General features: G+C 33.6%; 3 protein-coding genes across 10 annotated transcripts; 2 read left to right on the forward strand and 1 right to left on the reverse strand.

The window, feature by feature from the left end:
* Positions 1-388: 388 nt before the first annotated feature.
* LOC108193478 (probable apyrase 7) lies at positions 389-6,705 on the forward strand. Of its 4 annotated transcripts, none has more exons than XM_064081658.1 (6): positions 389-1,973; positions 2,835-3,140; positions 3,271-3,736; positions 3,934-4,029; positions 4,453-5,821; positions 6,123-6,705. In XM_064081658.1, the coding sequence occupies exons 1-3, from the start codon at positions 845-847 to the stop codon at positions 3,432-3,434; spliced, it is 1,599 nt and encodes a 532-aa protein (XP_063937728.1). In that variant the 5' UTR covers positions 389-844; the 3' UTR covers positions 3,435-3,736; positions 3,934-4,029; positions 4,453-5,821; positions 6,123-6,705. The 4 variants fall into 4 exon arrangements, with proteins under 4 accessions (XP_063937728.1, XP_063937729.1, XP_063937730.1 ...); XM_064081659.1 differs by having other exon boundaries at positions 3,271-3,435; XM_064081660.1 differs by lacking the exon at positions 3,271-3,736 and having other exon boundaries at positions 390-1,973.
* LOC108193479 (short-chain dehydrogenase TIC 32 B, chloroplastic) lies at positions 3,815-6,481 on the reverse strand. Of its 4 annotated transcripts, none has more exons than XM_017360147.2 (8): positions 6,190-6,481; positions 5,440-5,671; positions 5,258-5,337; positions 4,949-5,102; positions 4,675-4,753; positions 4,472-4,559; positions 4,290-4,336; positions 3,815-4,126 (listed from the first exon to the last, which is right to left on the reverse strand). In XM_017360147.2, exons 1-8 carry the CDS (start codon positions 6,479-6,481, stop codon positions 3,953-3,955), a joined length of 1,146 nt encoding a protein of 381 aa, XP_017215636.1. In that variant the 3' UTR covers positions 3,815-3,952. The 4 variants fall into 4 exon arrangements, 3 of the variants coding, with proteins under 3 accessions (XP_017215636.1, XP_017215637.1, XP_017215638.1); XM_017360148.2 differs by having other exon boundaries at positions 3,815-4,145; XR_010285706.1 differs by having other exon boundaries at positions 4,040-4,126; positions 4,446-4,559.
* Positions 6,706-9,702: 2,997 nt separating the features above from the next.
* LOC108193410 (FKBP12-interacting protein of 37 kDa) lies at positions 9,703-19,024 on the forward strand. Of its 2 annotated transcripts, none has more exons than XM_017360044.2 (14): positions 9,703-9,851; positions 9,936-9,987; positions 10,086-10,138; positions 12,144-12,214; positions 12,498-12,534; positions 12,741-12,828; positions 12,921-12,985; positions 13,111-13,188; positions 13,478-13,525; positions 14,752-14,805; positions 16,687-16,848; positions 17,097-17,166; positions 17,593-17,648; positions 18,584-19,024. In XM_017360044.2, the coding sequence occupies exons 1-14, from the start codon at positions 9,825-9,827 to the stop codon at positions 18,752-18,754; spliced, it is 1,032 nt and encodes a 343-aa protein (XP_017215533.1). In that variant the 5' UTR covers positions 9,703-9,824; the 3' UTR covers positions 18,755-19,024. The 2 variants fall into 2 exon arrangements, with proteins under 2 accessions (XP_017215533.1, XP_017215534.1); XM_017360045.2 differs by having other exon boundaries at positions 12,147-12,214.
* Positions 19,025-21,835: the final 2,811 nt, after the last annotated feature.

Consider the following 21,835-nt stretch of genomic DNA (forward strand, 5'->3'; position numbering starts at 1 on the left):
ACAAACTTTTTTGTATTGGTTATATATATCGACTTTTTGTAATTTATAAAAAATATGTAGGAAAATTTCATATTATATACTATAATTATCTTAAAAAGATATAATTTATTTATTAAAATATAAAATATTAATATTATATATTATTTTTAAAATCTAATATCATCAAAACATAATATTAAACAAATTTTATATGATATCGTACAAATTTAATTTAGCTCAATTTTAATCAATTCATTATTTATAATTCTAATTTAGTAAATTCGGTTGAAGATGTTCTTATGTTATATAGTTTTTGATTAAGAATTTTAAATATAAAAAGGATCAAAGGGAGGTTCGTCAAAAAAAATATTCAAAAGAGACGACACTATCATAAAAATGATTTCCCTCTAACAAAGAAATTAAGCAACAATGAAATATCCCAGATTGTAATTATTAAAACTGTGATCCATTTTTCTTACCAAAACTCAAACTGATCTTTAGATACTGAAGTGCTTCAACTGACAACATTGTGCTTGTAAGAGAACACAGTAAGCAAACTGTGTTCCCCCTTCTCCAAGATTTTGTTATACATACATACATGTTGTATATTTACATCTTGTAATTAGACTTGACTCTGTATTATTGATCTTGAGTCTATGTGATTATATGGAATTATGGATCCAATCTCGCCTTCAAAATCGAAACTTGAGGTTATTAGATTGATTCGAAGTCGAAAAGATTGAATTTTGGGGTAGCCCTTCTTGTGATTTTGCTGTTTATGGTGTTTATTGTTAGTTAGATTTCAAAGACTACATATTTCAGTGTTGTATTGGATTGTGGAAATTTTATGTGATTATATGGAATTATGGAACCAATTTCGCCTTCAAAATCGAGACTTGAGGTCACTGGATTCAATGGAAGTCGAAAAGTATTGAAAATTGGGGTTGCCCTTGTTGTGATTATGTTGTTTGGGGTTTTTATTGTTAGTTATATGTCAAAGACTACATTTTTTACTGTTGTATTGGATTGTGGAAGTAGTGGTACAAGAGTGAATGTTTATGAGTGGAGGAAAGGGGGGTATTTGAGTAATTCTGATTTACCGGTTTTGATACATTCTTATCCAGATGATTCAGTGAAGATTGATGGTGAATTTAGTCAGAAGGGTGGTTGTTTTTATCATTGTGTGCAGACGGAGCCTGGTTTGGATAAATTTTTGGGGAATTTTTCGGGAGTGAGGGAATCTGTGGAACCGTTGATTCATTTGGCAGAATTGTGGGTGCCTTTGGAAAGACACGGGGAGACTCCTATATTTGTTTTGGCTACTGCAGGATTGAGGCGGTTACAAGCTGACGATGCGAAAAAGATTTTGAAGGATGTAGAGGATGTTGTAACAGGCCATGGTTTTATGTTTAAGGAAAGCTGGATTAGGGTATTGAGTGGGAAAGAAGAAGCTTACTATGGCTGGGTTGCATTAAACTATCAAATGGGGATTTTTGGGAATTTATCAAGATTGCATAGTCTTGGGCTTCTTGATTTAGGAGGTTCATCATTGCAAGTGGTGACAGAAGTTGACGGTCCAAGGAGAAATGAGAATGTTTTGAGGGCAAAAATTGGTTCAATTGAGCATTGGATATTGGCGTACTCATTACCTGCATTTGGTTTGAATGAAGGGTTTGACAGGACTGTTGTTATGCTCAGTCATACACAGGCACTTAAAGAAGGCAGTCATGGCACTGTTGAAGTCAGTCACCCTTGTTTAAGTTCTGGTTTTGTTAAGAACTATACTTGTGGCGGTTGCTTCAGGAAAAAAGTTAGTGATATTAAAGATTTTAGCACTTTATCTAGAGAAAATGAGGCCCACTCCGTAATTTTAGTAGGAGACCCTAATTGGGAGAAGTGCAAAGGTCTTTCCAGAGCTGTTGCTGTTAATTTTAGCAATCCAGATTGGTCACACTTAGATAATGGTTCAGTTTGTAGCTTGTCTTTTATTAACGGTGAGTCCATTATCGCATATATATATTTTGTTGATTATATTCACTCTGTAAATTGTTGAATCTTGGTTTAGTTCATGTCTTATAAAAGCTTGTCTGGTATATAGTGATTTCTTTTTAAAAATGAAAGAAATTTTCTTGCTACATACTTAAATATACAGTGTGTTTTCGAATTGTTTGCTTAAAGGTAAATAGATGGTTGTTCCTATCATGGTTAGTGCTAGATGAAGGTGTGGATTTTAACGTTAAGGTTGGTGTGTTCCAAATCTACTATGCAATACGCACTCCCTTGAAAACTATTCTGTTTTTGACATGCACAATTACTCTTTGTTTAGTTTTTCTTAGATATTTAAAATGGACAAGTAGAATATGCTCATTGTAGTTTTTCATCGGTCTAATGATCCAGCAACATAATATCAACTCGGTTGACATATAGGAAAATGAAATATCGTGTGTCATTTGCTTGACTTATATTTTCTAGACATGTAGGCTAGACTTTTTGGTGTTTATCAATCATTAAACCAAACATACTCAGCATGTCCGGCTTGGACTTGGAAGTCGGGTTGGAGAGGACAAGATTCACATGGTAAAGAGGTTTTGTAAGCACTGAAAATAAAGTACACAGATATATTAGGTTACATATACTAAGAAGCTATAACAAAGAAATTACTTATAGAAGTTAATGGTGGAGCATATGTGGAAGAGGGAGTATGGTGCAAGTAACATTTCTTTGCAACATATATTATATACATACTACTTTGTCTTTGCCAGTAGAACTTTGTATGTCATTATATAGAAAACCCGATTCTCCGTGTATTATGTTTTAAAGTTGGTAGGACTAAATTTTATATTGGAACTTTGCAGGCAAAGACGTACTATATCATGAGGGTCGTGACCACTCAAGTGCACGTTTTCATGCTTTATCTGGGTTTTATGCTGTTTACAATATTTTGAACTTGAGCCCAAGAGCAAACTTGACAAAGATCTGGGAGAAAGGTCAGCAGTTGTGTGAAAGATCATGGACGGGATCAAATAATTATGCTGAGCAGTATTGTTTCAAAGTGCCATATCTGGCATCACTTTTTGAGGATGCTCTTTGTGTTGCTGATAAAGAGATAATTTTTGGTCCTGGGAACATTTCGTGGACGCTAGGAGCAGGGCTAATGGAAGGTAGAGAATTATGGCAGAGTAGTACATATTCTCCCATTGGTGTTTTAAGCTTAGGGAATAGTAGGATTATTTCTTCCCCTCTCCTTTTATTTGTTGTACTATCATGCCTTCTTCTTATTGTTTACTACAGTCAAGTTAAGCTGCCTATGCCCGGCAGGAAGATATCTGCTGTTGGATCATCTTTACCTTCTTACATACGTTCAAGACGACAGCCTGCCTAATTATAGTTTTAGTTATGGTTTTGGTTGCATACATGATTTTTGCTTCTGTTCACTTGGTGCAGTTGTTTTATAAGGTAATATAATTCATTTATTAAGCAAAGTATTTTGTGTTAGATAACATCAGAGGAAGCTCCAGATATCTCGTGTGAGTTATTTCTAGTATCCTCTGAATCTTAATCGTCAAATTGCTATTCCCGTCTGTTACAATTTCAAATGACAAATGTATACTTGTATTCAACCGAGCATAAAGAAAGTTGTTACAAGGTTCGATCAATCTTCTTCAAGTATTCTGCAGGTGAAAAATACTATTATGTAGCCCGGATCGGAGCCCGGATCCCTTTTTCAGGCAATGGATGAAAAAGATATATATTACAGGTCTAATAATAGATTATCCCTTAAAACAGAGTCGTAAATGATCTCGAATAAAAATAGATTATTTCCAAGTTCATTAGCTTAATCAATATGTGTACTGCTTAGATTATTTGCTGAATTAATCAAAGATAGTTATATACACCGATACAGATGTATTTACATTTTAGCTACCAATGTAAAATGTGCTTTCAATCAAGCAGATTGTTTAAGTTCTCTCTGTTATCGCCGCAATCGTTGGCGGATGAAAGCATGAGTTTGCCTCCAGAGGTCAAGTGCTTGAGCATCATCATTTGCAGGTAATGAACACTGCATCTCATTACAGTCTGCATAATATCTCCCACTTACTCCCTCCACCTGTGGACTTGTAGCAACATAGCATGTGGTAGATGCACCCTTGTGACAGTAATACACACTTGCATGATCAAATTAGTTTTTGATAAACCATCATAAACTGTAAACTTATCTACGTATTCATAAATCTGAGTATAATTTACTGAATATATAGATAAAACTCGGACATGTTTTCGTTTGCAATATTTGTATGGAAAGGTAGTACCTGTGGTATCGACTTTAAAAATCTTGAAGCCACGAAGAAGAGAGTATCTGAAATAAGAAATAATTGAATGTTTAAATCAAGAGTTCATGTTAGAGTAAAACTGATAGGTTTAAATGATAGTATTCGGTAATCCGTTCTCTGACAGATAAATCTTACAATGCAGATGACAGTTTATAACGTGCCTGTAATGAAGCCTTTATGATCTCTGATAATCCCAGTCTTGACGATGCCCGGATGTACTGCATTCACAGTGACATTCACTTTCCTCAACTGTTGGTTTTTCATCAAACATTTGTATCAGAAAGAGGAAGTGCATAAACACTATTTCTGGTACATCTGATTCCACTTTTTTAAAAAAAAAATTGATGCTGCTTCTCTGATGTACCTTCATTTGTCTTGCCAGTTCCTTTGCGTGCAATATATTAGCCAGTTTTGATTGAGCATATGCACGAGTGCTGTTATAACTGTGTCACAAGCCATAACTAAGCAAAGCCCTTTACCGTATTATGAAAAAAGGTAGATGCTGAGTATAACGTTAAGAGAAATGTCAGGGACCCCGATATGGTTCCCGAATGCTTAGTTGGTGTATTCACCACTTAGCATTCTGAAACCTTTTCGGGATCCCTAGCATTGCTCTAAAGTTAAAGAATAATAATTACTTGCTTGGCTGTAACATTTGGTTGAATTTGAAGTGGTGTCCTTTGGCCCAGCTATGAATCACAGATGAAACATTTACTATTCTTCCCTGCATCCCTGTCTCTGCTGCTGTCTCTGCCATTTTCTCCAGCAGCAATTCCGTTAGCAAAAAATGTCCTGCCATCGAATCAAATAATTAACCAGCATGTCGTGACCTAAGTCGATACACCAACAGTGTACTCTTACCTTTCCACAACCGATGGTCATATGCGATAGCTCGACATGAACATCAAAAGAGCGAGAATCAAAACCTTAGGAGGTTATATACATACCCAGATAATTGGTCGCGAAAGTCATTTCAACTTTTTCTTCAGACAGCTCCATTTTATTTGCGAATTTGCCAGCATTGTTTCTGTTTCCAGGCTCATCATTAGCAAGAACATATCGCGGCCTCATTCTATTCAAAATTTTGAAACTGACAAAATATTTTGAGAGAAACAAATGGGAAACTGACATTAGGATGTTGAGGGGCAAATTTAGCGACAGAAACTGCGAACAAAATCGCTGGATAGAGGAAAAGGAGCCCAAATCAATCTCCAGCAAGATAATCTCAGCTTCTGGATTCTCCTTTAGTATCCTTTCTTTAACCTGATAACCCTTTTTCAAGTCTCTAGCTGGAATCACAATTCTCACCCCTGTCATGGCTAACACTCTTGCTGTCTCTGCTCCGATCCCAGACGTTGCTCCTGTTTATCAATATCAGAAAGAACATAAGTTACGAATCCATAAAAACAGAGTGAGAGCCTTCTTTTTGATAATTAAGCATACTCACACACCCGTCTTTGTCTTTGACAGGATCCGAAGACCTGACCTCAGGAAGATATCTTGCTTAGCAGGTACTGTTCAATTGCATTATCCTTTTTTACCTTATCATATTTGTGTCATGGACAAATTTTACCTTAAAAGGAGTCTCTTTATCAAATGAGACAAAGCATAAGTTCATATTCTACTTCCAAAAGCAACTACATGATGTATATATCAAAAATAGAAAACAAGATATCGATCTATTAAATAACACGAATATCATCATATATTGACGTATATGTTAAGTGACTAATTCTCTCAATATCTCGGGAAAATGGCTTAGCAGGATCATATTATATTCTAACAGTATACCATCATTACATGTTGATCCAGATTCCTTAATGACACAGTTTTCTTCCATGCAAACACGACACAAAATCACGTTTAAGCGATCACATACCAGTAATAATCGCAGTAAGACGAGAGCAAGACCGGAATTCTTGTGCCACCACTTGCTCTGCAGTTGTGCTAGAGCCATAACCACTCAGACCTGCAACTCCTGCCAAGTACTTAACAGTCTCCTTCACCATCTCACACACTTGAACTCCAAGTGACATCGTTTTCGAGATTATTCCAGCAACATACATGCACAAACTACATAAAATCCTAATGCAAATCTGTAGATTTAACAGAATTGCAGATATTATGCAGCTATGATCAGCTACTCTGTGGACCATGATATAGATTGTCATGGTGTAGTGAAAGAGATGAAGAATGATTTGTTGAGTCCACTAGGACTAGAAGCACATAAGCTTCAAGCATGCAATGTTCCACTAAATACTCTTTTTCTTTCTTCTGCATTAATATTTTCGTTTTGGAAATAATTGTTGTCTGTTCTTTTTGTTGCTTTTTCTTTTTTGGTGAAAAACTGAAAAGTTGGTTGTTGCTGTGTGTAATTAGTTGATCTTGTTTTTGATGGTTTTGTTGGTGTGATCTTTCGTTTTCAGTCCTTGCATTGCATCATTCACTGAAAACGCGGAATCAGATTTCATAGCATAATAACTAGCTGACGGGAGTCTTCCGCAAATTCATATTTCACTCATTTATCGATTACACTCCAATTTAATTAAAAGTTCTCATTTCTCAAAAATTTCTGATAAACTAATAAGTTAACCGATTAATTTCGATTCTCAATTTCTACAATCATATGGTTGCATGTCCATCTTAAATCACTCAGCATATGGATATTTTTAAAGAAAAAATAATAATTTATGTGCGGATTTGAGTCTTCGGATATTGGTCGATTCAAGTTTTGAACTTAAAATTTAAAATTTGATCAAACTCGATCCGTCCAATTATTTGAACTTGAACTCGAGGGGTCGAAAGTGTTCGGCTCGACTCATTTTGATGGAGCGGTGTCTGACCTTATTATTAAAGATAAATATATAGACTAATAATATTTTATTGATTGATTAATAAAAACAAATGTTAACCTGTATATCTTATTGAAAAATAGTAGGAATACTAATAACGGGAAAAGTAAAAAAAAAAGTGATAATTTCCTTTTTGTTTGAGCTTATATCATGATAATATATGCTAATGGGGTTTTCCCTACCGTATAGAGCATGCATGTGAGACAAATTGAAAGCTAACTAGCCTCCTAGCCTCCCACACAAAGGTATAAAAGTTCTATATATTACAATTTTGTCCATAGTTGTTATGTATTAGGGGTTTTGTTTTCTCTTAAGGTTTTTTTTTTCTCTAATAATTATCTCTGTCGTTCTCTTTACCGGATGCAAGAGGTGAGGAATTGTCTTGTAGCAAATGATTTGGATGGAGAAATATGAAGATTTACCAACGTGCATGCATCATTTTTAATTACTGTTACTTTTCACTAACAAGTTGTTGCTCCAAACTAATTACATGTACTGCAGGAGCAAAAAGATGAGTAATAAACAGCACACGAGTGGCACCTCAATGCCACGTACGTGTGGCTTACATATGTATGTAATTGTGAGTATATTATGTTTAATCTTGTTGCGGAAGATGAAGGTTATATTAGACATGTGAATATGGCGAAACAGTGAAAGAGAGCTTTTGGAAACAAAAACAAAGCGCTTTTGTTGCGTGCAACCGACAGTAATGTCACCAAGAGGTGAGCAGTAGCGGAACCAGAAATTGAAATGAGTCCGAAAAGACCGGAACTAAAATCTTGGATTATTTGAAACTAATATGCACTAATATGAAGAAATTTGCTGAGATTTAAGGAGACAATATGCTTAGAATAAAAATGTTCATTGATTTTTTTGTCGATCGGAACTTAGGTTAGTCTCTCGTGATTCCGCTGGGCCGGTTCCAGCATGTAAGTGTATATGTGTGTGTTTTGGTTTCATGGGGAGAATGATGGCGAGTGTTGGGAGTTTGGAGAGCTAAGAGAGAGGGGATTGAGGTTGACTCCTCAACAATGGAGTTGTGAACTGGCTGGGGTTATACTCAACACTTTGGACCCTTTGGTCTCCTAATTGCTCTACACCCCTTTCATCAATTTGCCTCCCTCAAACCACCTCCTTTCCCTTCACACTTTCACATGAAAACCCGTGTTTGAGCTATATGAGCTAGATTTGGATCTTCGGTTGTAGTATAAACTAAGCCAGACCGTAAATCTGGTGATTGCATTTCCAAATTATATCATACAAGTCAAAGAATAATATGGTTGTGTGATATTATCATAAAATAAACATGTATAGTTATAGGATAGCAATATCTCTCTAATTTTTTGTACCTTTATAATGAGAGTCGGCCTTCTCATCTTCCTCTAACCCTAATAATCGTCTCCATCTCCTTATCAACTTCCACCATCATCCTCTTTCTTCCCATCTCAATTCTCTTTTTAATGCTAATATCAACTCCGAGACATCACTTTTCCATCCACCAAACACGATTTTTCTTGTTTTAAATTTTCAATTAATAAACATTCTTTTTTATTTGTTTCTTCGTCAATAAAGAACAAAACTCGAAAAATCAAAATGGGTTTTTCGTTTTCTTCTGTTTGAGTGTCTTACTTTGTGCGATGGATCGTGTGTTGTGCAATGCGTCAATTGTGTTGAAGATGAATTTTGTGCAATTTGATTAGTAATGAACTAACCGTTTCTTTATACATTTCAAAAGAAAAAGAAAAACTATTTCTTTATAAAATCAGTGATATTTTTGAATTTGATTACACAGTTTTATAGAAAAGTGAAAATGCAAACAGAATTTCGATAATATATAATTTTGATATTTTTTCTTCTTTTGTTTGACTAAGCTCTTATGATTTATGATTTATGATAAGCTAAAAGCCAAATATTTGTTTGAGTAAATTTAGGTTATTAATAATTTATGAATTATTAAACATATGAGTAATTATGATTTAAAAGTAATTTTATAGAAAATATAACTCATTGAAAAAATCACTTCAAGCAATTTCTGATTTTAAGTCAATTGATGACTCTAAATCGGCTTCTACTTTATTATTACACAAACGAACAATTTTCCATCTTAAAATCAAAAATGGTTTAAATCCCGGAATTTTATATTTATTTTTTAAAAATTAAAAAAAGATATATATGATCACTTTATATTATGTTTTTCAATATTTTGTTATTATATTACTAATTTTATATTTGGAAAGTTTATGAAATATTGATAAAATTTATTCAATCAAATAAATTAAAAAAATTCTTTTCGCATATATATTAATTAAATATCTTTTTTTAGCTGAAACCAAAAGCCCGGAATTTCTGGTGTTTTTCTGTTTTTTTTTTTTACAATGCAGGTTTATATGTCTTACAAATTAGTATCTGTTCTAATAATTCTCGGGGTGAGCGAGAGTCGAACCCGGTGTCCCGGGACAACAGAGGATAAGCCCACCGCTGGGCTATCCAATCGTGCTCAGATAACTTTTTTTATTAGAAAGAAAGATCAATTATGTGAAATTATATAAACCTGACCACACAAATTATTTAAATTCGTCTTCTTGTTCTCCCCCCACTCAGCTGACTCGCTAAATCGTCACCGACGCGGAGCTCAACTCACACTAGGGTTTCAAATCCTCCCATGGCTTCTCTCCCCAACCTCGACGACGTAGTTTTGAATTCACTCAATTCAATTATCTCTCTATTCAATTCACTTTCAATTCATTAATTCCGATCTTTTCCGCGAATGCAGGACGATGATTTCGGCGGTGATTTAACCGGCACTAATTCTACAAGGCGCTCAGGTTTTATGAAGTTTATGTATCTATATGCGTATCTATCACTTGTTTTTGCGTTTCTAGTTGTTTAGAGGTTGTTTATTTGCGGTGTAATGTGATTACAGGGAATAAGAGGCGGTTCGGAGACCTGGAGGATGACGATGATGACATTTTTGGGGTAATTAAGTTTTGTTTATAGTGTTTATATGTCTTTTTGTGTACATAGTTGCGGTTTTATTGTTTGGTTGGTTTTGAATTTGGAGGAGGCTTTTCGATTGGAAAAGACGGAACTAAGAACTAACTGTTTAGTGGAAATGCAGAATGTTGTTAATAGGGATTTTATAAGTTTATGGGATTGAAGTACTTATTGGAAGTGGAAGAAGTTTAGTTTCTGAGTTTTTTTTTTAGATGATGTTTATTTTATTTAAATGTAAGAGATGCTAGTTACTATCTTGGAGTGGTATCGTCGAAAACTAGTTTTTTATTATGGAATTGGGAGAATTGAATTCAGTGTTTTTTAGAATACAGGAAGTATTACACTAGGGTAACCTTCTTATGACATGGAGACGTAATTATATCCTTATCTTTTGGGGAATGTAATTTAGAGGGATGCAAGTTTTTGATGCTCTGGGATTCTACACTGCAATGCTTTAGTGTTTCGCGTAATTAGGTTGAGGTCAACCCCTCATTTTCAAAAGACGGGGAAGTATTGCATCTTGAAAAATGTTATTCTAGGAAGTATTTGTGAGTATATAATGATCAAGGTTAGTGACCTTGAACACAGGAAGATGGCTAATCTGCCTATCCAGTGGTTTGGGAACTGTGAGTAAATGCTATTTATCAGATACAATACCACAACCCCCGCCCCCTTTTAAGAACTCATGTTCCGGTGAACATGACTCTTGACTAAAATCTAAATGTTGGCAGTAAATATTTACAACTTATAGTTCTGAAGAGGTATTTGTCCTAGAGTATGTGTAAATTGAAGCATAAATTCACTTGATCACACTAGAGAATCAAGCTCCTTAAAAATTTCTGGCTAAGAATCTTGAATGTTGCTTGTTTACATTTTTTAGCCAAGGGAATATTGCTTAGAGATGGCAAAAAAAACCGATCCGAATGGATACCCGACCGTTTCGACCCGAATGGATCTTACCGAACCCGATATTTTGGATTTGGATTTGGATTTGGATTTGATTTTTAGACCCGAACGAGTTTGGATTTGGATTTGGATACTAGGTATTCCGTATCGAAACCCGACCCGAAATCCAAATCCGATCCAAACCCGATCCAAACCCGAAACCCGAAAAAAAATCCAAATATATATATATGTATGTATGTATGTATGTATGTATGTATGTATGTATGTATGTGTATGTGTATACTAATATACTTTTTTTCAATTTTAAATCTACTAAATTTTGTTTATATATAGAGTGTGAATGTATATATTCTTGGGTTATAGTGGCTTTTTTTGTTTAACTAATGAGTTTCTTTAATATTTCATACTCCATATAGTGAAGATTTGTGTTCAAAAATTATTAAATACGGTTCAAGATTTTATTAATGTGTTATACTTTATTATTAAAGTAGTTTAGTTTTAAATATAATGAAATTTAAGGGCGAAAAAATCAAAAATAATATTTTTACAATACTTTATAAATTTCAGAATTTAAGTTTTGGATAAACCCGAACAAACCCGAACCCGATCCGAAACCCGTGGATTTGGATTTGGATTTGATATTTGAAACCCGATTGGATTTGGATTTGGATTTGGATTTTAAAAATAATTTGGATTTGGATTTGGATATCTCAAATATCCGAACCGATCCAACCCGTTGCCATCCCTAATATTGCTTGTTTAGTTGATTGGTGATACTTCACAATTTCCAAGATTCAAATTTCATGTAGTTTATATGCTCCTGCCTTGGCTTGGTAATTCCCTTGCACAGTACCTTTATTTTCCTTATTCTTTACATGCATGACTAGTGTATCCCTGATTTTTGGCATTATTGGGTTACTATGCTTTGATTTAATATGGCTAAATTCACTTATAATATATGAGACAAAGTTTGTTGTATTGTCTCTTAAGGTTTGAGGCCTATTGTATCTTGTTAATTAATGCGGAAGAGCAAGGAAATAGTTATAGTTAGTTATTTATGGTTTGCTTTTTGTGCATGAAGCAGAGCAAGTCAAAAGTAGAAGAAACTGCACCAGGCGTTGCAACAGGGATGATATTATCTCTTCGGGAGAGGTATTTTTAGATTGCTTAAGGGTTTAGTTTGGGTTGTCTACATACATGTGTTGAACTTTCACCTTGCGATGCCCATGTTACACACATATTATTGATTTTGAAACAAGTTCTACTCCATCTTCTTGGTTTGTTAGACACACACTGACATTGTAAGTGTTGTGGACATGTTTCCCGCCTTCTAGGACAATACTTTTATACCTATATTATAGATATATATTTGCATTATGGTTTTAGTAAAGCAAGACAACATCACTGATGTATGTTTCGATTTATGCTTTTACAGTCTTCAGGAGTGCAAGGATACTCTTGCAACTTGCCAAGTATGTAACTTCCTTATTTATTTCTTGTCCATTGGTGATACAGATACATCATGCCAGTTTTACCTTTATTCATTAAGAAAATTCTATCATGTCATAGATTGATATTCCTTTTCTGAAATTTACATTTCTTTTAGCTACATGATTTATCTGTAGCTTGTCGTGAGACTATCAATAACCTGGTGTATATTTTGGTATTGTGGTCTTAGACTGAGCTTGAACGCGCGAAATCTGAGATTCAGGAGTGGCATGCTGCATTTCAGAATGGGTCTTTTGTACCTGCAGGCACTTCTCTTGGTAAGTTTTCTCAGAAATATGTATGACTAAGACATGGATGACATTATGGTTCTGATTATTTTCTGCTTCCTCTTTTGATCTTCTGTGCGCAGAACCTAGGATAGTGGTAAACCATCTCAAAGAATTGAAATCCTCTGAGGAATCTGTTAAAGAACAGGTTGTGTTAATTGTTGGTTATAATTTCTTAATGGAGTACATATGTTTTTAAATTTCGCATTGAAAAATCTCCTCTATGTCTATAATGCAATTAATCTGTTTGTTGTATTCATCATCACCTTTCAGCTAGAGAAAGCCAAGAAAAAGGAAGCTGCATTTATCGTAACTGTTGCAAAACGCGAGCAGGAGATATCAGAACTGAAGGTGAGAATTCTCCTTATGTATGGCGTGCGCAAGCTGGGTCAACATAGGCCTCATCTGAATAAAAGTTTCAATGCCTTTGATTTTAATTTTGAAGTAAAAGTAATATAATTTGATCAATTTCCAATTTACACTATTAATATTATTTTAAAAATAATTCTTTTATCTATATACAGATATTACAGTAGGATGGTGCCATTTTTATATTTTAATTTTATTCACTGTTGTCCCTATTAAGCATTTATGTTATGGCAATGTATGTGATAGCTTATATAATTGTTTTTGGTTGTAGTCTGCAGTTCGAGACCTACGAGCACAACTTAAGCCGCCGTCAATGCAGGTATGTTAGTACTATCATATTTAATATTTGGTAATTAATGTAACTATGTAAGCATAGTATATATAGACATCTTGAGTAGTTTGCCAGATTATTTATTGTTTTTTTTACTTGTCTACATCTTTAAGTTCTTCAGCTAAGTTTTACCTTGAAATGTTGTTCCGGAAGCAATTAATTAGAACAAGTAGGGTTTTCCAACTCTCACTTGACAGCTGATCTCAGGGAAATATAGATCTTAGGGAAATATAGTATGTGCATGTAACTTAATTCCCTGTATATTCTAGACAAATGAGAAATTTAAAGATGGTGGGGCTGTTTGGGTTAGCTTAAAAGAAGTGACTTCTTGCTTATAGTAAAGAAGTGGAGTAGAAGTAAGAAGTAAATAAGTTAATAAAGTGTTTGGAAAAGAAGTAGAAGCTGTGAGAGAGAAGCTAGCATTCTCAGCTTCTTAAAAGTGCTTCTACTTCTTTACACAAACGGGTCAAGAAAAACAGAAGTCAGAAGTAGTCTCTGCTTCTTCTATACAAACACCACCAGTATCTAGTTGACACACTAGGTGAATTGCTTAGATTTGAAACTAGGGTATTTATTTATTACCTCGGCAATATGTTGGCAGACATGTCGAGGGCTTATATGCAACTCCCTACCTCCCTCCTCCCTTCCACCCTTTGTACATGCTTGTGCAAATGGGTATTGTTGAATGTAAACGTGTGTATCTGTTATATATTACTTGAGACAATTTTTAGTTAGTAATATTTGTCTCACATGGCTTTGCATCTCTCCTGTCACCATAAATATAAGATTCATGACAAGGATAGGAAAAAGTAACATAGAGAGACTAAAGAGTCATCAGTTCATATATTTATTTGATTATTGTAGGAATTGCTATGAAATTAAGTTGTCTTGGCCCCATAAAGCTTTTAGACAAGTTACCTATTTTTTGGATTGGTGCTGTTTTAGTATAGTATTTCTAGCACTGTGAAGGTTCATATAACTCTGTTATTTTTATTTAATGAAATAATATTGTTTCTGCTTTGAAGCATAAGCAAGGCTGATTATTTGCTTCAGATGCATGTAGTGCTTTATGTTTCAAAGTGTTCACTTTAATTTGTAACCACTACAAAGGCATTACTGTCTTATCATTAGTGCATTATGTTCCGAAGTGTTCACTTTAATTTTTAACCACTTTAATTACTGTCTTGTCACTTTTATTATCTTTAAAACTGCAGGCCAGGAGGCTCTTACTTGATCCTGCGATTCATGAAGAGTTTACCCGCTTGAAGGTACATCAATTGAGATTTCTAATTTGTAAACTGAGTGATGCAATGGATTACTATTTTGGTTATTGTTTGCCTTTACGTTTAGGCCATTGGCTTGGGTTTGATTTAATGGTTAAAGACTTGCAGCAATGTGAAATGACATTCCTCAATATTCTCCCTCAAATATTGTAATAGCAGTGCAGTTACGAGTTACAAAATATGAAATAACAAGAACTAAATCAAAGAAACATTAGATTACTTTTAATTGATTACGGACTTATAATTGATTACAGAGACACGTGAACTCGCATGGGTAATTCGAGAGACCCAGCTTCTCTCCAACACCCTAATTTAACTCTCACTGTCTCGATAATATCTCTATCCCCTTTTTCACTTATCATTTCCTGCCGGAACCACATATCTTAATTCCTATTATTTTATTTTATTTATTTTTGTTATTTTTCTTTGCCTATTTTACCCCTGAATGTCTTCTCTATTTTCCCACACCTCGCATACATTTTAGGCTGTTTTGTTGAGTGTACGACACAATGTAAACTTGAACATTGTTTGAGTTTGCTCGTTATCAAATTATATTGTTTGCTTAAACCTTGCTTGGTTGAGTGGCTTCAATTTTATTTTTTGATGTTGTTTAGTTGTTGCTTAATTTGGTCGGATATTTCTTTTGACCAATAATGATGTAGTGGAAAAGAGAAAGAAAAGTGGGTGAAGTGGTGAAACTCATTGATTTTTAATGTATAAAAGGAAGATAGTGGAGTAAAAGTAGTGTGAAAAGGGAGGAAAAGTGAGGAAGTGGTGGGACCCATCGACTATTTTCGGTAAGTTTTGAAATGTAAAAAATTGGACGGGACATCCCAAAAAGGAAATCGTAAAGAAATGGTAGGGACGGAGGGAGTATATCTTATTATGTATGTGATGTCATACCATGACGGCCCAAACCAGATGTACTAAATGATGGTAGTAACTGTATTTCACAAAAATATTTGGGCACTTCAAGTAAAATAAAATTCTTTTTTACACCTAAATCTACATGTCCATCTAAATCTACATCACGGAACATGATTTTTTAATACAGGAAAAGAGAATAGGGAAATTCAAATAAAATTATTTTTATGTTTTCCCAAGTTTTTTCAGGATAGAAGTTCAAGGATATATAGATAATATCACAAGTAGTCTATAGACGTGTTTTATAACCTCTTTTCATGTGGAGCAAGGAATTGACATATATATTCTTATATCTCTTTTTTTTAGGAATAGAGTAAATTGTAATCATTTATAAAGTTCAATCACACATTAGCTAAAGAGAATATTAGGGCATCTCCAGTGGGAGCACTCTCTCAGTGTACCAATTATTGACAGATCATTACAATTGAATTTTTTTTTATCTCTTTTATTGACACCATTTTTAGCACTTTGACCAAAAATTGTTGCAATGGTCAGCAGCTTTGTAGTTATTTATGCGGTCTCACATATATGAAACAATTAGAAACTATATGCAGGTATTTATATGATATTTTGTGTATATAACCTTAAAGAAAGCACTTTATCTATTTAGGGGGTGTGCCATACTGCCATCTCTCCCATCAGAGACGCTCCTGGGAATATTTTAGGTTATAGTAAATAATTCAAAGATTTTTTTTTGTTTACTAGATTCCTTATTATCAGGATTTTGTAGGTTAGATCGACCCATATACCTATATTCATTTTTACTATTTAATGACTTTGTTTGATGGCATTTGTTTGCTTGATATGTACATCTATCGATTCGTGCTTTATTAGAAATATGGAGTTACGGTGGTGTGATATGTTGCAGTAACTATTGTTTGCATCAGGTTCTACAAAATGTAGCATAATATTCAACACTAAGAGTTCGTAATATAATTGCAGAATCTGGTAGAGGAGAAAGAGAAAAAGGTGAAGGAGTTGCAAGACAATATTGCCGCAGTCAATTTCACCCCACATAGTAAGATGGGAAAACTTTTGATGGCAAAATGCAGGACACTACAGGAAGAAAATGAGGAAATTGGGACTCAAGCTAAAGAAGGGAAGGTACTACTGGTTCATATAGTTTATATGATTTACAGTTGAGAAGGCTATAGATTAAATTTCACTTGTCTTATCTGCAAGTCCGTGGAGGTCCAATTCAAGTCTAGACAATTTATTTAATCAATATATGTACTACAATGCACTTCATGACAAATTTTTTGGTGATGTAGATTTTGAATTACTCATCTTTTAATCAACTGTGTTTTGATCGAATTATGGCTTTTTTGATAGTTTATATTGATCTCTTGCAGATACACGAGTTATCAATGAAACTAGCTTTGCAGAAATCTCAATTCACAAATCTCAGAAGTCAATTTGAAGGTAAGTGCTGTAAAAATATATTTTCTAAAAACACATTCTTGATACACAGTAGAGTAGGCATCTCAATTGTCTTTTTCTATTAGATTGTGATTACAGAAGTGTGTGCTATATTTTTCTATAGTATATTATTAAAGCTAAACACATAAAGTTTGGGCAGTTCTGGTACAGTGGATTGTAACCGTTAGATCACTTAAATCAAACTGAGTCCGAGTAACATAGGTCTTAACAATTTCTACTAGCAGCGTCTTCTCACGCACTAGTAGGTTTTAAGGTCTATTAGCAGCATGTACAATACCTAATAGTATGATCACATTTCTAGTTGAAAAGCCAAGTTGTTTCTTACAATTGTACAATACCTAACAATTGTAAAAAATATTTTGGGTGGATTGGTTGCTGTCAGTTTTATATTTTATCTAAATTCTGCAGGATTGTGTAAGCATATGGAGGGACTAACAGACGATGTGGAGAAATCAAATGAAACGGTATCTACCCCCCATTTTTTTATCTGTTTAACAGGCCAAGCTATTTTTAAATGTTAAAAAGCTCTTTTTTGAATAAACATATCAAGGAGATAAAAACCTTATTGGTCATTAGCAAATTTTTATCGACATGCAAATCAGTTAGAGACAGTTATTTCGCTTCTCATTCATATGAGTGCAAACATGAAAAAACTAATCATTTTTGCATTCTAGATAATTATCTCTTCTATGGATATTGTACAGAACATTTTTTCCCAAATGCATTCGACTGAAAGATTCTCATTTACTTGTCCACAGTAATGGCTGCACTGCTCCAATATTGTGTTAATGTGTTTGTTCTTATATTGTATTTAAAAAAACATTTAATTTACCCTGAAGGAAATTACAGACAGCTTCTTGACCCTAGTGGTGTGGTTCTACAACTATTATTACTACTTAGAAAGGGTAAAAAGTGTGAAACAAGTTCATTTGGCAATTTGGTCGGCATAATTTTGTGTTTGGAGTAAGAACATCTACATGATGGGAGATTGGTTTGGGAGATAAATATGGAATGAAGGATCAAAATTCTATAAAATAATTAGAGAAGGGTTGCAACTTGCAGGAGATTATTATCTGCAGCTAGCAATAAGATGATAAGACTTCTGAAATATGTGAAGTAAAATAAGAATGGAGTCATAATGACGATTTAGTTAAATAAAATTTCTCTTTCAAATACATTGTAGAGCTTGATCATTATTCCCAAGACATGTATCCTTCCACAATTGTGCTGTGGATAAATCGTTCCTTTTTACACGGTCTACCGTTCATTGTGCACTCCATACATATCACAGCATTTAACATCATTAGTATATAACATCATAATCCTGTCTTCTGCTCATATTGCTTCACATCTCATGCCGTCCCATTTTGTTCTGATAAATTTGGTCACTATGCTGCAGGTGCTTAACTTGCAAGAGAAACTTGAAGAGAAGGATGCTGAAATTACAAGGTTAAAGCAGGAGCTGCAGCAGAAGAATGAAATGGAGGAGAAGACAGACTTAGGTTCTGATAACATTATAGCTGACGGCGATGGAGTTGTGAAGGAGGAGGTAGAGAATGGTAGTACTTAGACCAGGCTATTCAGATAAAGAACTTGTTTGTTTATTATTTGTTATGCTGTACAATAAATTTTTGTAATTTTTCATTGTGTTTGGTCAATGAACCAATTAGAAACTAGTAACTTTTGTCGCATTCTCCGAGGACCATGCACAAAGGTTTCTATTTAGCATCACTAATATCCAGATGTTTATATCATAGTGTTGAATTAGATGCACTGTGAAGTTAAGGTTAATGTTGATGGCAACAATCGCTACAATAATGACAGGATTTTCTTCACATTATGATACTGTTCTTTTAGAGAATACCTCGTCAGTATTCTTTTCTTTCCAAGTAATTTTGAAAATTTTGCTGGTAGGTTTCTCTCGAATATATAAAAAACTATATTATCGCCTTACAGCGTAAAAATCTCTTAGTATATTCTCAATATATTCTTTTTGAATTGAATCTCTGTCTTCTTGAAGTAGCCATTGTTATGTCTCTATCTAATTGCTATTATTGCCATAGAAGTACAGTTTATGGAATGTTTTAAATGATATGAATACATAGATTCCAGATACCTTTTGCTTCTTTTGAAAGTTATAGCCATGTCCTGGGGTTTCATGCAGTTGTCGTCCTTTAGTGGCCCAAACAGCCACTAACTGGATCTACGAAAGGAGCTGCGAATCTCTGTGAGTGATGAATGATTGGATTCTTCCTTTTCATTAGTCGTTATCACTTCTTCAAAGTTTCAAGGTTCCCACTTTGCTGCAAGAAAAGTGAGAGGTCACTTTTTTCTGTTCTTGTTCAAGCGATTCATCGTGGTCTAAGTGTCAACAGTATATCGTGATTATGTCAGTTATCAAATCTCTCAAAATCTCACCGTATTAGAAATTGACTAATTTCGCGCTTCTTGTTAAATGATGTGATATGCTAGTGGTAAAGGTTTGCTCCCGTGGTTGAGGTTTATCATTCGTCGTTTTTGCTAATTTGTAAGGCATATAGGCTTATTCATTAAATAAAAGAGTGACTTATCGTAACTTTTGAGCTCAAGATCGGTATTTGATTACCGGAAATCAAGATCGGCTTAAAAATTGTATGCGGGCATATTAAAGATTTAAGAGGAAACTATTTGTTTTCGAAATGCCAACAAAAAAAGAAGTATGCTATTATCTAAAAGCCATAGGTGGCATAAAATGGACAAGTGCACTAGAACTATGAGTCTCTCTATCGGTAATTGGTTGATGTGCAAGAAAGGACCATCCATGATCCATCGGCTTAATTATTCTAACTTGATTAATATTTGAAATGAATTGGACCACCCTTCATAGGCTAAGCTTACGGATAATGAGCTACTCAAATTCATTTACAACATAATTATATTGAAAATATTGTTGTTATCATTTATTTAGATATACTACACAATCAAACAAATCGAACTCACTAAACTTATTGCGTCCAAACTTTTTTCTTTCTATATATATATAACAAAATTGGATCAAGTTTTCGATATTAACTTCAACATATCAGATTTTTATCGAATCTAAGTTTCAAATTTCAAACATAATGGATTTTATCACCCGAACAACATTAAAATCTAGATATTCACGTGAAGACAATATATTTTTTCTTTTGAAATTTATAGGCCGTGAATATGCGAGTTGAAAACAAGATAATATGTTAGGATGACTGAGCTCTCTTAATATTAATTGCCTTGGTCCCAACTTTATTAGTAGTATTCTCCACATTGGTAGCTCTCCTTTTCCCGGCTTGCGATTTTGTGGACCATTCCGAAATCCGGTATCGCATATTAAATATATTATTTTAAATTATATAATTTATTTCTTTCAAATTTTTGAGAATATAATGATATGTACTTCCAAATTTTTGTAAGTATTTTTTACTCATTTTATTCTAAAATATAATTTTTTTAAAATTTTTCTAACACGTATTATGAATTACAGGTAAATATAGATAATTAATTTAACTTTTATAAAATTATATATATAATATATTAATTAAATTATATTAATATATTTTGTGAACACAACACGAAAATCACATTTCATGCTAATTAAGTACACAATTTTAATTAAATATGATTTTAACCTCAAATATATGAAATATGAAAATATACCGTTCATTTCTTAGGTCCAAGTATATCATACAATTATTAGGTTCAGATGCCACCCATTTCATTGCCACCGATTTAGAATAAGTTAGTTCTATCATACACTTGGCAATTCATTTTGCCAACCAAATAATCTTCAATTACTATATAGATAAGCTAATTTTATCTATGCAGCTAAAATTGCATGTCAATTCAGATATTTTTCATCTATGTAACTAGAATAGTTTGTTAATGCAAAGAATGGATTGAGTATTTTATTGCCGTCCATTTGCTAAAATTTGTTTGAACTAAGTACATGTTTATAATTACTCATTTGCATCATTTAAGCACTGAGACAATCCACGAGGATTAGTGATTTCCTAATGTAAAGTTTGGTAATGACTACTTTAACATTAATTAAAGATTTCGTAGCACATGTAATGAAGATGCCAAACACCACGCCCACTTTTACACTTTTGCTCATTTTTATTCTAGTTATCTATAATTCATAAATATTTAATTTGTTAATAGACATAAAGTTTAGTTCAAGTCACTCAGATATTTATTACTTTCTATTTATTTCCTCTCTAAATAAGATGTTTGGCTTCGGTTGAATTGTGCGGGCTTAAATTCTTATCCTTATAAGGATTGATGATGACGCAGGATGAAAGAAATTAGTGTGATAACTGATTTTATTTTCTATGAATATTAACATGTATAATGTATAATCAAATCTTAAGTTATTAATTTTATAATACCAAAAACGAGTATATATATGAATTTTGAGCTATTAATTTTGTAATATAAAAAACGAATATTAACTAAAATTAATCATGAATTATCAATTTTATAATATAAAAACGAAAGTCAAAATTGAAGGAGATCTAATGTGATCCGCATATAATGAATTACTCGTGAACTATCAATATACTTGTATAAAGGAGAAGCGAGTGGCGTGTATGTGGCGGCTTTCACATCGCTCCGTTTGATTTTTCTAATTTTCTGG

This window comes from Daucus carota, chromosome 7 (assembly GCF_001625215.2).
Source record: "Daucus carota subsp. sativus chromosome 7, DH1 v3.0, whole genome shotgun sequence".
In the NCBI taxonomy this organism is placed as follows: Eukaryota; Viridiplantae; Streptophyta; class Magnoliopsida; order Apiales; family Apiaceae; genus Daucus; species Daucus carota.